The sequence below is a fragment of the Lactuca virosa genome, chromosome 5 (genome assembly GCF_052849685.1).
Source record: "Lactuca virosa cultivar CGN04683 chromosome 5, Lactuca_virosa_CGN04683_v6, whole genome shotgun sequence".
Lineage (NCBI taxonomy): Eukaryota > Viridiplantae > Streptophyta > Magnoliopsida > Asterales > Asteraceae > Lactuca > Lactuca virosa.
The window spans coordinates 337,723,605-337,741,371 of record NC_136430.1 but is presented as its reverse complement, the minus strand read 5'-3'; the positions used below and the strand labels follow the sequence as shown (position 1 = coordinate 337,741,371).

General features: G+C 39.2%; 1 protein-coding gene across 1 annotated transcript; it reads right to left on the bottom strand.

The window, feature by feature from the left end:
* Positions 1-16,802: 16,802 nt before the first annotated feature.
* On the bottom strand, positions 16,803-17,295 carry LOC145113289 (uncharacterized). Its single transcript, XM_079049400.1, has 2 exons — positions 16,993-17,295; positions 16,803-16,907 (listed from the first exon to the last, which is right to left on the bottom strand). The coding sequence occupies exons 1-2, from the start codon at positions 17,293-17,295 to the stop codon at positions 16,803-16,805; spliced, it is 408 nt and encodes a 135-aa protein (XP_078905526.1).
* Between the last annotated feature and the right edge of the window lie 472 nt (positions 17,296-17,767).

Sequence of the window (17,767 nt, the reverse complement as noted above, 5' to 3'; positions counted from 1 at the left end):
TATTTTTATCATATATGGCATGTAAGTTAAGTTTGCTATGAAGATCGAAGGCCCAATAAAGGGATACAAATGTGAAACTACCACTACTACTGGATGCAGTGTCAGAATTGATCTCGTATAGCAATTTGTTAAGTTCGATGAAGCGACGACATCACATCGATTTGGGTGGTGGTTGAGTATGGGTCTTTACGAATGATTTTTCTTTTGTTTTTTATATGATTTTTACATCAATAGTATGACACCAGTCAAATTTTGGTCAAAAATAAATTGATCAATAATCGTAATTGGGATGAACCAAGTGGTAGAGTTTGTAACAAGGTTTCCAAAAACATAAAGAACACTGAAATCCGAGTTATAACGAAGAAGTTATGACCAATCGAAAATCCGCGGTAAAACCGGCAAAACACTGTTCAGTGTAAAAAGCGAATTTTCGATAAAAGGATTTTTAGCCTTAACAATCTAAATGAAACTTGTAGAATATGTTAAACCGAGAACGTTCATAAAAAGAACGTGAAAATCCGACTTCGTATGAGGAAGTTATGATTTTTCGAAGTTTCGGTTTAGCAGTAGACAGCTAAAAATTCGAGATATAAATCGATCGATATTTAGCCGATGCAACATAAACGAGAATCGAAGGTCTCATTAAAAGTAGCACAACGGTAAAAAGACAGGCGAAAACGGACGTCGGATGAAGAAGTTATGAATTTTTAACGAATTCCCGTCCCGGTCTGTTTAAAATAATAATATTAAAAATAAATCAAAATCAGCCGACGAAGTCTAAACGAAAGTCGTAGAGTATGATTTTACCTACGCGTGCATATAAAGAACGTCAAAAACGGAGCTCGTATGCGAAAGTTATGAATTTTGCAAGTTTTTGGCACGAAAATCGAGAAATTGTGGATAACCGAGAAATTTCGCAGGTCACTCTTCGGACACGTCATCAGCACGTGCGAACTGCCACATGTCACCTTCGGGTTGGACCGCAAATCGCCGTGTCAACATCGGATTGGACCGCAGCCGCGGTCCAGTAGCGAGCCCACACCTTCGCATCGGACACCCCGGAGACACCCCTTCGCATGCGTGCCTTCTCCATATTGGACCGAAGCTTGACCAATCAGAAGCCGCCAGATCCGAACCCTCGCACGTGGCTTCACTGCTGACCGACGCGTGGCTGCTGACTCGCCTCTCGCCTCGCCACCTGTCCTCCTCGGCCGAACCCTCGCACCCCTATATAAAGGGTGCGAGCCTTCTCGGATGGAAAGGTTTTTCTCCCCATTTTTGGCCCTTTTTCACTCCTCTCTCTTCCATAACTTCACAAACAACCCCCAAAGTCCGGTAATGCGTCTAAAACCCGAAGCAAGCCCCGTAGCCCCGGAATTCTCGAGAATTCATCCTCTCTCCTATCGAAACTCTGCCCGATTGGAGCCGGTTTTTCGTCAAACAAACTCTTTTCCGGGAAACGAAACGCTGCCCGAATCACCGCTTATCAAAGTGAGTTCATACCCCTATAATTTACCTTTTCAATGGTTTTTAAATGCTTTTAGGGGGGGAATACAAGTTTAACACAATATTAAATTGTGTTAATAACTGTGTGTGATAATAATCACACAGAAAGTTTTCGTATGCTTTTAAGAATTACCAAATACTTCCAAAATAACGTAAAGCCATGTTAAATTCTTTGAAAAATGTTTTATAAACTATTTCAAAATATAAATGCCAAAGTCATGTTTATATATGTATAAATATATAAATAAGATTTGAAGGACTTAGGACTAATGAATTATCTTATTTTCTTTTCCTTGTTTGGATGTGGAATTAAGGTTGTATTATTTGTCCGAAGGTCGTTTCCTTCTTAATTATATATATATATATATTATACATATATTAGTACAAAAGGTTACTCCTTTTGGTATCTTCACCTTTGTATCAGGCTGAGCAAAGGTGTTCATCCATGAGAATTCATGCTAATCCGATAGAACATATAAATTATAATAGGTATAATTTATGACTCAAAACTAAATATACAAGTATGATTCATGACTGTATACTTTCCAAGGAAATTACCAAAATACATTCAAATATAACAAGATATGTATAATACCTTTAATATATGAATAACATATTAAAGAAGTAAAGATACATTCTGCCGGGTTTGCATTAGCAAAGGTACTATACAGAGTACCCGAGTTAGCAAACACGAGGTAATAATTCATAATTCAAGTAAATTAGAATACACTGTTTTACAAGAAACCAGGGTTTTGATTCAAAACAAATCAAGGGTTTACACTTATCAAATACATGTTTGGAAAACTAAGAATATACTATCAATCATTATTTCCGAATGATTGGGTTTTAATTCAAGAATATACTGTCAATCATTATTTCCGAATGATTGGGTTTTCAAAACTAATATACATGAACGTTTAATATGCTTTTTATGAGACTCTATATTCAGGTTGTTTAATTCATTTTAGACAACATAGGAAGTCCTGACATTATAACCAGAATCTCCAGCCGGGGATCGAAACAAGTGTGTGTAGATCTATATCGGGAATTGACAACCCCGCACTCAGGCTGCTAGCTACAGTTTGATGAGTGACAATTGTTATCACCAGTTTAAACGCCCACAAAGCGTTTGTTTCAGGCCATCCGTCATAGTAAGGTTATAATAAAAACTACTCATTAAAAAGGTATTAACAATACGTTAGTGTATAAACAAATAAACGAAAGTACACCTTCAAAGTACCAGTTTATAGAATACAAAAACACAATGGTTTAATACAGTTTTCATTAACACCTGGTGGAGTCAGGCACACTCTCAGTTTCAAGTTTTCATAAAGGAATACAAATACAAAACAGTAATACAAAGAGAACGGTTTATGGGATTAAACCACTTATCCAATGGAACTTAGTCACTCAATCTCGGTAAACTAGTATAACATAAAAGACCTTTAGTGGTTAATTCTATAATTCCTTAGTTGCTACATCAGAGTTGTACATAAGTAAGGTTCGATTGACAGTGAAATGTGTGACTTCCGCCTTACTTCCTGTTCCTTGTTTGGTTGTGGGCTTAGGGCAGATACACCCATTTAACTGTCAATTCGATATTGTGTTATGTATAATCAGTATAAACTAGGTAATTACAGAGGGAAACTATTGAGGTTATCAGCTAATCACCTCAGGAGATATAGGATTTCCTGGAGAAACCAGTGAACTTATTCAAAGAACTTAGGGTATACTTAACAGAACAAAAATACTTATGAACTCACCAACTTAAATGCTGATCTACTCTTTTCAAATAACTTGTATTCTCAGGAATCCAGTAGGCAGGTACACTCCCGAAGCTTTTGAGAAGACTACCTAGTACCGTACCGTGACTCTTGTCTTCTGATGTACCTACTTTAGTGTTTGAATATGTAATGTTTAAACACTTATGTAAAACTTATACTTATTAATACATTGGTTGTTTCTACTTTGATTACTATATTGCATGTGTTGTGATACTTACCTAAAGTCCTCCGCCCCCGAATGTTTCCGCCATTCTGGTTTGGGGGTGCGACAAATAGCCCCTTATATCACTAAACTGACTTTCGCTAAAACCTACCCTCCAAATGTTATGATATATATTTATGTACAAGGAGTAGTGTTGTTGGTGGCATATGACTATGGACTCTTTTAATTTATTAAACTATGATTCACTTACTCCATCCTAAAATATTATGTTATTGTATACGTGCATGGGGCTAGTCAAAGTGGTGGTTTCAAATTTGTGTATGTAAATATATCATATGTCAATGTAGTAATTTTACTTTGATGATATAATGAAGATGTATTTTGTGTACCTTCTTTGTATGAAATGTAATTTTATATATCAGGATTCGTTTTCTTTATGAATATCAAGACCATCTTTTGAGATATATTTTGTCCATCGGTCGTTGTTATGTAGATTGGAAATATAATAAAGTTTTGGATCTTAATGTTAAAAACAGAACTTAGGAGTGCTTCTTTAAATGGAATTAAATCAGGATTTCATTTTGTTAATGAATATCATGGCCATATTTTGAGATATATTTTATCCATCAGTCGTTGTTATGTAGATTGGAAATATATTAAAGGTTTGGGTCTTAAATATTAAAAACAGAACTTGGAAATGCTTCTTTAAATGGACTTATTAATTTATTGGCTTTTAAAAAATCCAATAAGTTAAGAAAGTGTTTGGGTACTTCAGAAATGACTTTTTAGGCAAGGGGAAAAAGTGAGTTTAAAAAAGTCACAGATTTCTTGACGAAAATATTAATTATAATTAATAATATTTTAATTTCCTCCAAGTCCCCAAATAAAAAAGGAATCAAATTTTCCTAAAATTTCCATTCCCTCCTTATATATATACTCCACGTTTAAAAGATCATATATTGGCTTACTGGCCTTTTAAACATAAAATTACCTTTATACCCCTCCAAGTTATTGACTTTTTAGCTTTCCCCACCACAAAAAGTCAGGAATACCCGCCTTCTCCAAGAAGCCAATAAGGAACTCCCAAACACAATTATCATCAAAGGTTTTCCAACAAAAGTTATAAATTATCATCTACGCTCTTCCAACAAAGCTTAGATGTTGAATCTGAATCAGGTTTGTCATTTTCTAATCTCCTTCTAACCATGATAAATCTACAAAATATTGATTTAGGCTTGGAATTATTTCATCGGTAATTAGTAATCCTATTGTAACACACTGATTTTTATCACAAAAAATTTCATTTTTAAATAATGGAAACATCAAATATTATAAAAATCCCAAGTGAATCAAATACAGTCGTCCTAACTATAAAATCTCCAAGCCAGAGTGTACAGTCAAGCCTTCACCTTCCCGCGATCATCTAAAGTACCTGAAACACATTTAATCCACATCTGTAAGCACGAAGCTTAGTGAGTTCCCAAACTGTCACATATAGCTCAACAAAATAAACAACTATGGGTTATCAGAAACCATGTGGATTGACAACACATTTCAGGGTTATCAGCAACCCTGGGGACTATCAACAGTCCTATGGACTCACAACTATCGAATAAATTCCAGCAACACAGTTACACAAAACATATCAACAAGTAAGACCCAGGTGGTCAACATGCATACACTACTACAAAGGTAATATAGTGAGAAGACTCACCTCGCAAGTAGCAGCTAAACCCAACGTCCTCAAACGGTGAAGGCAGGTACTACACAACACCTAAACATCAATGAGGACGTTTCCACTTAGTCTACACCATAAAACCCCCTAAATTGACCAAAAGTCAACCAAGGTAAAAAGTCAATGGTCAAAGTCCACCTCAGCAGGTCACCACATCTTAGCCATCCAAGGCCACGTCGTGGGAACTACAAGACAAAAATAGACGGGTGACCTTCCAGCCTCCACGTCGTGACAACCATTGCCACGTCGTGGGGATTGGGCTCTCACAACTTAACAGATTCATCACTTAATGTGTAAAGAATTTCATCCATACTTTCCAGGAACCTTCCTAAGGTTTAATACGTCACAAAGATCAATGCTTTTTAGTTATGCATACCTTATGCAAGATTATAGCTCAACTTAGGTCAAAATGTGGAAAAAGCACCCAAATCTCATGAATGGATCTTAATACACCATCAAACTTCAGATCTGAAACTTACTTTTACTCAAGAGCCCTCATGATCCGTAAAGTTGCTAACTTTATGAATTTCATGCATCCAAACAAGCCCAAGCATGGATAAAAGTGGGTAAAACCTTAGATCTAGCATGCTTGAAGGAGAAAGATAGGAGCTTGATAACTTACAATGGTCCATAAACAACACAATATGATGATGAGGAGGTTGACTTGCTGGAACAATGCACCAAAAGAAACTTCTTCTTCTTCCAATGTGCTAAAATCACCAAAAGATCACTCAAAGTTAAATATGGAGGCTAGGGTTAGGAGGGGAAGGTTTATCAGGGGGTGGAGGTTGCCAAATGAGACAACCCTAGGATTTAGTGCCCTTAAATAGGGCACCGATCCCACAGATTAGGGTTTTTGCCCAAAACACTTCCCCAGGTCGTGGCCAACATATGCCATGTCGTGGAAACTTAAATGAAGATGCGGACAGTCTAGGTCATGCAACGTCGTGGTGGTGCTTCCACCACATCGTGGCCCCTCCAATTCTCATTAAAATAAAGCACAACAATACTTTGAAAACCCAGAGGTTACAATTCTCCCCCACTAGAATCAGACTTCTCCCTCGAAGTCCTCCATCTCGAACAAAGTGGGTTAGTGGGTGCATATCTCCTCCTCGGGCTCCCAAGTCCACTCTGATCCCTTTTGGTGCTACCACTGTACCATCACTAAAACCACCACCTTGTTACGCAGGGTTTTCGTCTTCCTATCGATAATCGCTATCGGTCGCTCAACGTAATTCAGGCGGTCATCCACCTTAATATCATCCAAGGGTACCACTGTTTCATCGTCTGCCACACAATTCTACAGTTGGGATACATGGAAGGTTTTATGATTCTGACTGATTTGTTTCGGAAAGTCCAAACGGTAGGCAACCTTGCCCATCCTAGCTGCCACTCGGAAAGGACCAACAACCTAGGACCCAACTTGCCCTTCTTTCTAAATCAGATGATGCCTTTCTAAGGCGACACCTGTAGAAGTACCATATCCCCGAACTGAAACTCCAACTCAGATCAGCGTCTGTCGGCGTAGCTCTTCTGGCGACTCTTGGCAGTCTGAAGTCTCTGCCTAACCTGCTGAATAAGCTCCGTCGTCTTAAGCATTATATTTGTGCTCCCCATGAGCCTCTGTCCAACCTCTCCCCAACAAATCTGGGTCCTTATCTTCCTCCCATGGAGGAGCTCAAAGGGTGGCATACCGATGCTGGCGTGATAACTGTTGTTATACAAAAACTTAGCCAAATGGAGGTAGGAGTCCCAACTCCCACGAACGTCCAGAACACATGCTCTCAGTGTATCCTCGAGCATTGGAATGGTCCGCTCGCTCTGTCCGTCCGTCTGCGGATGGTAGGTGGTGCTAAGGTGTAACTAGGTACCCAAATCCTTGTTGAACATCCCGGTCTGAGACAATCAAAGTAGGCACCTCATGGCGAGCAATCACCTCGCGGACTTAAATGTCAACTAACTTTTTAACCGACGAGCTCTCTTGGATGGCCAGAAATTGAGCACTCTTGGTCAACTGATCAACAATCACCCAATTAGTTGTTGGGTTTTGAGCACTATAACACTCCTATGGTGCACATGCAACCCTAAATGCTTTGGATCTATGTTTTTTCTATTATACATGCATATTTTCAATTTTTCCAAAGCATTGTCGTAACTAGCATACAAATTGCCAATTGAATAAAACATCTAGATAGATGACATACCTTTTGAAGGACTTGTAGTTCTTGACCCTTGAAAGCTTGAGCACCTCAAGTGTGATGCCTCTAATGGTTCACAAACACCAATATGCAAGAGGATGATCTAAGAGAATAATCTATTTATCTCAAAGAGAAGAGGCAACCGATTTTGGTCTATGGAGGGTTCTATTTATAGTGTTGAACATGCTAGGGTTACAGTTGGTAAATCCTAATAATCCATGACTTTCCACATTCTCATGCTCCATGGGTTTAACCACCATGGACTATCCATGGATTAGTTTAGCCCGTAATCATGGATCATTAGCCCACACTACAAGAATGATTGATTTACATAATCAATCCCCATATATTTAATTAGTCTCTTTTGATCACAAAATTAATAAATTAATTCTTGATCAATACTAATTAAATAATTACGTATTAATATATTATACTTGTAATATATTAATAAACCATAAATAACCTTATTCTCAAAAATCATCCTATCAAATTGCACTGGTGAAGGCAACCCAAAAGGACCATGCTACAATCGGTTCAAGTACATACCAATTATAGTTATGGGCTTAGACACCAAATCCAACAGTCACCCACTTGGATAAGTCTAATAACTATTACTGCTTACGCACTTTAGGATCTGACTTAGCAATCGTATGCTTTCAAAAGCCGTTGTCGAACTCTGACCTAGTCAGTGACACGTCCTTCAGATAAGTGACCATATACTCCTCTGTTCTCAAGATATCTATGCGGACAAACACATGGAACATAGTCATACTTATTGTCCTGCAATTTGTTTCCCGATTTCTGATTCGTCTGAAATAGAACATAACTTAACACATCAATTTAGTTCTGACCGGGCCCGACACATAAGTCAAAACAGAATCATCGAGGGGCCCAAGATATCGCTTTTAATCATCTTAGGATAAAAGGAACATATAAACTTTGACATTATATGCTTGTACTAACTAATCATCAAATCATGCACAATGACACGTTTTATAACATCAAGTTACTGATGCGTTTTCATGACATCAATGCATAACCAACTCGTAGTCAACAACTCATATATCTTGGTTTGAAGATTATATGATATTATTGTCTGACAATTACTCGTGATAAATTCCATGAGGTAATTCAGGTGAGCGCGGGTTGAATCCAATACTCAAATCTTATTTCAGGAGCACTCATGAATGGTGTAGCAAACCTGTTGCTATGCCTAACTCCTTAGACAATCTTACATGCCAACTCATGACAGTCTTATTTCATACTTACTTCCAACGTATAATCGAATGTGGATAGTTTGAATAATAATAATAATCATAATTTTATTATTCTGGAAGTCAAAACATGCAAAGTGAAACAATAGTAAATAATTGACATAAGACAGTAACTTTACTTTTAAATAAAACTCCTTTTATTCATCATCAAATGTCAATTACAATTTAGCTATTACATGTTTCGATTTATCTAATTACTAAAACTAATATCGTCCTTTAGCCCAATGCTCCTCGCATGCTGCAAGTGCTTAACCCTAGTCAGTCCTTTTGTAAGAGGATATGTTGGGTTGTCCTCTGACGATATCCCCTTTACCACGAGGTGCCCTTCTTCTACCTGATGTCTTATGAAGTGGTATTTTCTTTCGATATGTCTGGATCTACCATGATCTCTCGGTTCCTTGGTTAAGGCAACCGCACCTTCATTATCGCAGAAAATCTCCATAGGCTCCTTTATGGATGGAATAACTCCAAGTTCTCCGATGAAGTTTTTCAACCATATCACTTCCTTCGATGCTTCGGTTGCTGCTATGTACTCTGATTCGCACATTGAATCAGCTACAGTTTCCTGCTTGGAACTTTTCCATGTCACTGCTCCTCCATTCAGGGTAAACACCCAACCCGACTGAGAACGGAAATTATCTATTTCGGTTTGGAAGCTGACGTCGCTATACCCTGTCACTCTCAAGTCATCACTCCCACCAAGGGTAAAGATCCAATCCTTAGTCCTCCGCATGTACTTAAGAATGTTCTTAAATGCAGTCCAATGAGTTTTACCAGGATTCCCTTGATATCTGCTGACCATGCTCAAAGCAAAGGCCACATCAGGGCGAGTACAAGTCATAGCATACATGATCAAACCAACTACGGAAGCATATGGTATATGACTCATCTCTGCTATTTCAGCCTCTGTACTCGAACTCTGAGTCTTACTCAGTTTGGCATTGCCTTGCATTGGTAAGTCACCTTTCTTCGAGTTCTCCATGCTGAAACGTCTCAACACCTTTTCCAAGTAGGTACTTTAACTAAGTCCTATTAGCCTTTACTCCTGTCTCTCAATATCCTTATGCCTAGGATACAAGCAGCTTCACTAAGGTCCTTCATAGCGAAACACTTCCCAAGCCAGGACTTAACCTCCTGCAAGGTTGGGATGTCATTTCCTATGAGCAGTATGTTATCTACATACAATACCAGAAAGCTCACTATACTCCCACTAGCTTTGACATATACACATGACTCATCCTCGCTTCTCGAAAATCCAAACTATTTGACTTTCTCATCAAAACAAAGATTCCATCTGCGAGATGCTTGTTTTAATCCATAAACATATTTCTCAAGATTACACACTCTATTAGGGTACTCTGCACTGACAAAACCCTCTGGCTGACTCATGTAAACATCTTCAGCCAACTTCCCATTAAGGAAAGCGGTTTTGACATCCAATTGTCATATTTCATAACCATGAAATGCAGCTATGGCCAACAGAACCCTTATAGATTTAATCTTCACTACTGGTGAGAAGGTCTCATCATAGTCAACTCCCGGAGTTTGAGTAAAGCCCTTCGCAACCAGTCGCGCCTTATATGTGTGTACATTCCCATCCATGTCGGTCTTCTTCTTGAAGATCCATTTGCATCCGATTGTCTTTCGACCCGGTACATTGTCAACCAAGTTCCAAACTTGATTGTCATACATGGACTGAATCTCGCTGTCCATACCCTCTTTCCATTTTAGAGACTCGGGGCCTGCCATGGCTTCCTTGTAGTTGTTAGGTTCATCCAAATTTTCCAGTGTGCTATCACTGATAAATGTATCACCTTCAATAGTAATATGGAAACCATAAAACTCAGGTGTATTTCTAACTCTACTTGAACGCCTCAGAGGTAAGGACTCGTCAATTGGATTAACTGGAGTTTCCTCCTCAGGTTGATTGCTAGTGTTTGAGGTTCCTTCACTACTTGACTCTTGAAGATCTTCAAGGTCAATTTGCCTCCCACTGTTTCCTTGGCCTATGAGTTCTCTCTCGTGAAAGACTCATCTCCTCGCAACGAAGACAACATTGTCACGCGGTCTGTAGAAGAGACATCCAAAGGATTTCTATGGGTAGCCGATGAAAATACATCGCTCACTCTGAGGTTCGAGATTGTCGTGAGTTTCTTTTCTTACAAAAGCCTCGCAACCCCAAACTTTGATGTGATCTAATGTGGGAACTTTCCCTGTCCACATCTCGTGAGGTGTTTTGGAAACCTTTTTGGTAGGGACTAGATTAAGGATATGGGCGACAGTCTCTAAGGCATACCCTCAGAATGAGATATGTAATGAAGCTCGTCTCATCATGGAACGAACCATGTCTAGCAAGGTTCTATTGCGCCTCTCAGCCACACCATTAAGCTGTGGTGTCCTAGGTGGCGTCAATTGTGAAACAATTCCACATTCCTTAAGATAGTCAAGGAAATCGATACTAAGATACTGTCATCCACGATCGCATCGCAACATCTTTATTTTCCTGCCCAATTGATTCTCCACTTCTTGCTTAAACTCTTTGAACTTTTCAAAGGTTTCTGACTTATGCTTCGTTAAGTAAATATACCCATATCTACTATAATCATCAGTAAAAGTCACATAGAAGCGGTTAGCATCCCTTGTGGTAGTTCTGAATGGTCCACACACATCAGTGTGTATGAGATCCAACAGACCTTCACCCCTTTCACAAGTACCAATGAAATGTGACTTAGTCATCTTTCCAAGTAAACAAGATTCACAAGTGTCGTCCGAATTTAAGTCGAATGACTCCAAAACTCCATCCTTTTGGAGTTGGGCTATGCGCTTCTTGTTGACATGTCCAAGACGACAATGCCACAAGCATGCTTTATACAATTCATTGGAAGAATCAATATTCAACACATTATTTCCTAAGTTATCTACAATCATCACAGTTTCATATATACCATTGCAAGGTAATGCTTCAAAATAAAATACACCATTACAATAAGCATAAATACCGCCATTTTCATTATTAAAGGAAAATATAAAACCTTGTTTATACAAACTATGAAAGGAAATAACATTTCTCGCCATATCGGTCGAGTAACAACAATTATTCAAATCTAAATTTAAACCATTACTAAAAAATAAAGAATAAACTCCAATCTTGGTCACAGGCGACACTTTCCTATTTCCCATGATTAAGTTTATCTTCCCGTGCTCCACATCCCTACTTCTTTTTAGTCCCTGCAAATCAGAACAAATGTGAATACCATAACCTGTATCAAGGACCGAAGAATTAGCATGTGATGAGTTATTAGATTGAATAGTGTAAATACCTGCAAAGGAGGGCTTGATCTTGCCATCCTTTATGTCTTGCAAGTACTTGGGGCAACTTCGTTTCTAGTGCCCTTTTTCATGACAATGGAAGCACTCTGCTTGCTTCGGATTGGAAGAGGGATTAGCAGAACCAACTTTGGTCCCACTTGAAGAGGATCCATCAAGAGACTTTCCCTTGTGGTTCTTGGAAGGAGCCTTCCTCTTCTTTCCCTTCCCATGTCCGATTGCCAGAACAAGGGCAGAAGTAGTAGTAGGAGTAGACACAACCGACTTGCCTTTCAGATTGCTCTCTGCAGTCCTAAGAAGGCCTTGAAGCTTGCTAAGAGTGACCTCCTCCTTGTTCATATGATAAGTCATACGAAACTGATCATAACAAGGAGGTAAAGAGTGTAGAATAATATCTATGACCAACTCTTCATCAAAATTGACATTCAATTTAAGCAAGCGGTCCACGAATCTCTGCATCTTTTGCAAGTGGGTCGTGATGGATTCACCATCCTTCATTTTGGTTGTGATCATGGAGGCAATGATCTCATACCTCTCCTGCCGAGCACTTTGATGGTATATTTCCACCAAATCATGATACATTTCACAGGGGTAGTAGTCCTCATAGCACTTCTACAGCTCAGCAGTCATGGTTGCAACCATTATACACGACACCTTTGTCGCATCCCTCTCATGAGTAGTGTGTTTAGCGATTTGTTCAGGAGTAGCAGTGGTGACATCAATCTATTTGAGCTCTTTATCTAGGACATATTCTTTGTCCTCATAGCGAATAGCCATCCTGATGTTTCAAATCCAATCATTGAAGTTCGAGCCATCAAAAATGACTCTCCCATATAGGTTCATGAGGGAGAAAGAGCCTGAAGGGATTGGGTTGGAAGCATTATTTGGGATAGACATCTATAAAAGAAGAAGAACAAAGTTTAGTTTAGATGATAATCCTTAATATCACACCCAATATGAAATATTAAGGCTAGGACCCAACACAATATTCTACAATTGCGAAGAGGGATGTCGTAATCCAATTGTAAAATATTTGAAGGTAGGTAAATGACGATTTACCAATTTCCACCATGAAAAAAGAAATGGATTATTAAGTTTTAATTGGATTTAAAATTCCTAGATCTTTGAGATTCATTGAATCTTTTCAATGGCATGTTTAAATCTCGATTGTGCCCTTCAAGTTTGTGACTAGGATGTCGAGGCTCACAAACAAGGAGTGAATAATCATGCAAATTAGCTTGGTATACCCAATGTTACAAATCACCTAATCAATGTTCCGATTAACCACACACGCTCCATTGATCTATGATTAACACCAAGTTATCCTTTGCCACACATTGTTAGTCCCAGATTAGTATGTCGGTTAACCAAACACGCTCCACTAACGACGTAACAAGGTGCAAAGTGTAATTTCATGGATTAACACCATTTCACATTTTTCCTAAAGTAACTAAGATTGAGAATTTAATAAAAGTTTAGTTTCTTTATATTTTTATCATTATACTTTTAATGAGGGAGAATTAATGTCCTATCCTACCTGTTCGGCTAACGACCCTCCACCAGTCAAGGAAGCGGTGGGTGAGAGTGGACACCCATTAAACTACCATTTTTAGGCAGTAACCTTATACCCCCCTTATAGACCGGCTTCGTGAATGAGGCCTACTAACGGTAAGACTGACTTTGTCTTATACATATATATTATTAAACTTCTAATATTATAAAGTATAAGGGTTGAATTTTAACTTTTAAAACTCCAGAGTTTGGAGTTAAAGTTTCATTGAATGAGACTTTGCAAATTCCAAAACTTGAGGGCAAGTTTTGAAACTTGTCAAAACCCTTCACATTCATAACCTATGAGTCTAATTTGATTTTAATGAAGAGACCTTTCATTTTCCATAACTTGAGGACAAGTTATGGAGGTCATTAAAATGCATTTAGATCATTATTCTAACAACTAAAATTATCACATAATCTATGATCTAACTAAACTCATAATCAAGATAATTTCTAGTCAACAATTTGAAAGCAATTTTGTTTATCATATTAAAACAACAATTATTTTAAAACTTTGACAATTATCTTGTGGTTGGATGAGTACAAGCACTACCATATCATAAAAAACATTTCCAATGATCCAAAACAGTTTGTGGTAGTGTTCCAAATCCAAACCAAGCCAAGAAACTCGAAATTCTGCAAACAGAGCCTCCAACTCGTCGAGTACATGAACTGGACTCGGTGAGTTGCTCTTTTACTAAGTGGACTCGTCGAGTCTGTTCATGTACTCGGCGAGTTCACCATTTAGAAGCAAAAATTTCGAATTTTTCAGCTTTGAAAAACTAGCAAGCATCAAATATAATTGAAAACAATCCTAGTCTCTGATACCACTGTTGGGTTTTGAGCACTATAACACTCCTATGGTGCACATGTAACCCTAAATTCTTTGGATCTATGTTTTCTCTATTATACATGCATATTTTCAAATTTTCCAAAGCATTGTCCTAACTAGCATACAAATTGCCAATTGAATAAAACATCTAGATAGATGGCATACCTTTTGAAGGACTTGTAGTTCTTGACCCTTGAAAGCTTGAGCACCTCAAGTGTGATGCCTCTAATGGTTCACAAACACCAATATGCAAGAGGATGATCTAATAGAATAATCTATTTATCTCAAAGAGAAGAGGCAACCGATTTTGGTCTATGGAGGGTTCTATTTATAGTGTTGGACATGCTAGGGTTACACTTGGTAAACCCTAATAATCCAGGACTTTCCACATTATCATGCTCCATGGGTTTAACCTCCATGGACTATCCATGGATTAGTTTAGCCCGTAATCATGGATCATTAGCCCACACTACAAGAATGATTGATTTACATAATCAATCCCCATATATTTAATTAGTCTCTTTTGATCACAAAATTAATAAATTAATTCTTGATCAATACTAATTAAATAATTACGTATTAATATATTATACTTGTAATATATTAATAAACCATAAATAACCTTATTCTCAAAAATCATCCTATCAAATTGCACTGGTGAAGGCAACTCAAAAGGACCATGCTACAATAGAGTCAAGTACATACCAATTATAGTTATGGGATTAGACACGAAATCCAACATTAGCGTCCAAACCCTTTGCATTCTTAGGAAACTTTTTTGATGAAATCCATGGTGATCTGATCCTATTTCCACAGTGGAACCTCCAATGGCTGTACTTTTCCGTGAGGGCACTGTTGCTTGGACTTAACCTTCTGGCAGGTCAGACACCGCTCCACGAACCAGACTATATCCATTTTCATACACGGCCACCAATAACTGTGTCTCAGATCATGATACATCTTTGTCGCACCCGGGTGGATAGAGAACCTCGACTTGTGTGCCTCATCCAACAAAATTTGTCGGCTCCCGCCCGAATAAGGCACCTAAATCCTGCCATGAAGTGTCAGTAATCCACAACTTCATAATCAAAGGCTGACATCTGACCAATCACCTGCTCACTCTTCTGATTTTCCACCTTGATAGCCTCCATCTAAGCAACCCTGGTCGTCTCCAAAGCGTTAGTCACTACTGTCATCCTCGGACATACATCCTGAATCGGAGTACTAACCGCCCTGCGACTCAGCATTTCTGACACCATGTTGGCCTTACCTAGATGGTACAAAATCACACAGTCATAGTCCATCATGACGTCAAGCCATCTTTGCTGCCTCATATTCAAGTTGGGTTGATCCATCAAATATCATAGACTCTTATGGTGCGTATAAATAGTACACCAGACACCATACAAATAGTGACACAAAATATTAAGAGCGAAGACTACTGCCCCCAACTCCTGATCATGAGTAGGATACATTGCCTCATGAGGCTTCAGCTGCCTCGAAGCGTAAGCGATCACGTGCTCTCTCTGCATTGGTATTGCGTCCAAACCCACGATAGATGCGTCACAATATACAACAAAATCCCCAACTCCCTCAGGAAGGGTAAGCACCATCACTTCATAAAGCTTTTGCCGAAGTGTATCAAATGTTGCCTGCTGCTCAGACCCCCAAAAAAATATGGCATCCTTCCTAGTCAATCTAGTGAGAGGAACTGCAATCTTGGAGAAGTCCCTAATGAATCTTCGATAATATCTTGATAACCTGAGGAAACTTTGAATTTCATATGGGGACTTCGAAACATCCCACCACATAACTGCCTCAATCTTAGCCGGATCGACCAATATCCCATCTTGGTTGACGAGGTGCCCAAGAAATGGACCTCGCGTGGCCAAAACTCAGACTTGGAGAACTTGGCATACAACCTCTCCACCTTAAGAACCCCAAGAAGCTCTCGTAGATGCTCCTCATGCTGCTGTTTGGTCTTGGAATAGACCAAAATATCATCGATGAAAATAATCACTAATTGATCCAACATGGGCCCACACACCCGGTTCATGAGATCCATGAACGTTGCCATTGTGTTGATGAGCCCAAAAGGCATCACCACAAACTTATAATGCTCATAGCGAGTTCGGAAAGCTATCTTCAGAATATCCTCCTACCGAACCCTCATCTGATGGTAACCGGACCTCAATTTGATCTTGGAAAACAAATATGCCTCCTGCAACTGATCAAAAAAGGTCGTTGATCCGCGATAATGGATACTCGTTCTTCACTGTCAATTTGTTCAACTCCCGAAAATCAATGCACATCTCGTGTGAACCATCCTTCTTTCTGAAAAAAAGGATCGGTGCTCCCCACGGCGAGATACTCAGCCGAATAAACACCTTCCTCAAAAGCGCTTGCAGCTGTGAGGATAACTCTTGCATCTATGGTGGCGTAAGGCGATATGATGCCTTCGCAATCAGGATATCACCAGGGATCAGGTCGATCTTAAACTCAACTTGCCTCTCGGGAGGCACGCTAGGAAATTCCTATGGGAAAACATCAGTAAATTCCCTCACAATAGGGACATCGGAAACTGACTTCTCCCTCTCAGCCCTCGTGTGGACCACATACGTAAGATATCCAGTACATCCATGTTGAAGGAACAACCTCGCCTGGCGACGGAAAAAAGGTGGATCCAACTCTAGTACCCTCACCATAGATGGTCAGCACTCCTCCACTAGGGTCGCGAATCGTTACTAAATGATTCTCACAGTCAATCAATTCCCCAAACTGACTCAGCCAATACATCCACGCAATCACAAAAACATCTCCCCTCGCAATAGGGATAAGATCAATCAAAAATCCGACACCAAAAATCTCCAATACACAATCCTGGTAAACCTCAGAAGTCGTAACCGTACAATCAGTAGCCATGGTGACCTTCTAAGGTCGATCTAGGGACTCTTGAGAAATACTAAAATCTCTACAGAAAGATGTAGACATAAAAGACCGACTCGCACCCGAGTCAAATAAGACCAAGGTAGGTACAGAACTCACAAGGAAAGTACCTAATAGAAATACAACATAAGTATATACAATAAAGAATTCAACATAAATATAAAACAAATACATACTAGCGATGACATCGGTTGCTGCTCTGCCCTCCTCCGCTGTCAACTGAAAAGCTCGACCCTGGCCTTCGGGGCCTCAACCTTCGCCTGACGCCCATCAGTGATGCACAGGATTGCAGGAGCAGGAGCCTGAACCGGCTTCGCTACAAGAAGCGGGCATTCGGCCTTCACATGGCCTGCCTGGTCATAGCTGAATCAAAATCAAAAACCCTTTGGGTACTCCTTTGTGAACTATTCGTCATTGCCACATAAGTAGCAAACCGATCCCAATCGAC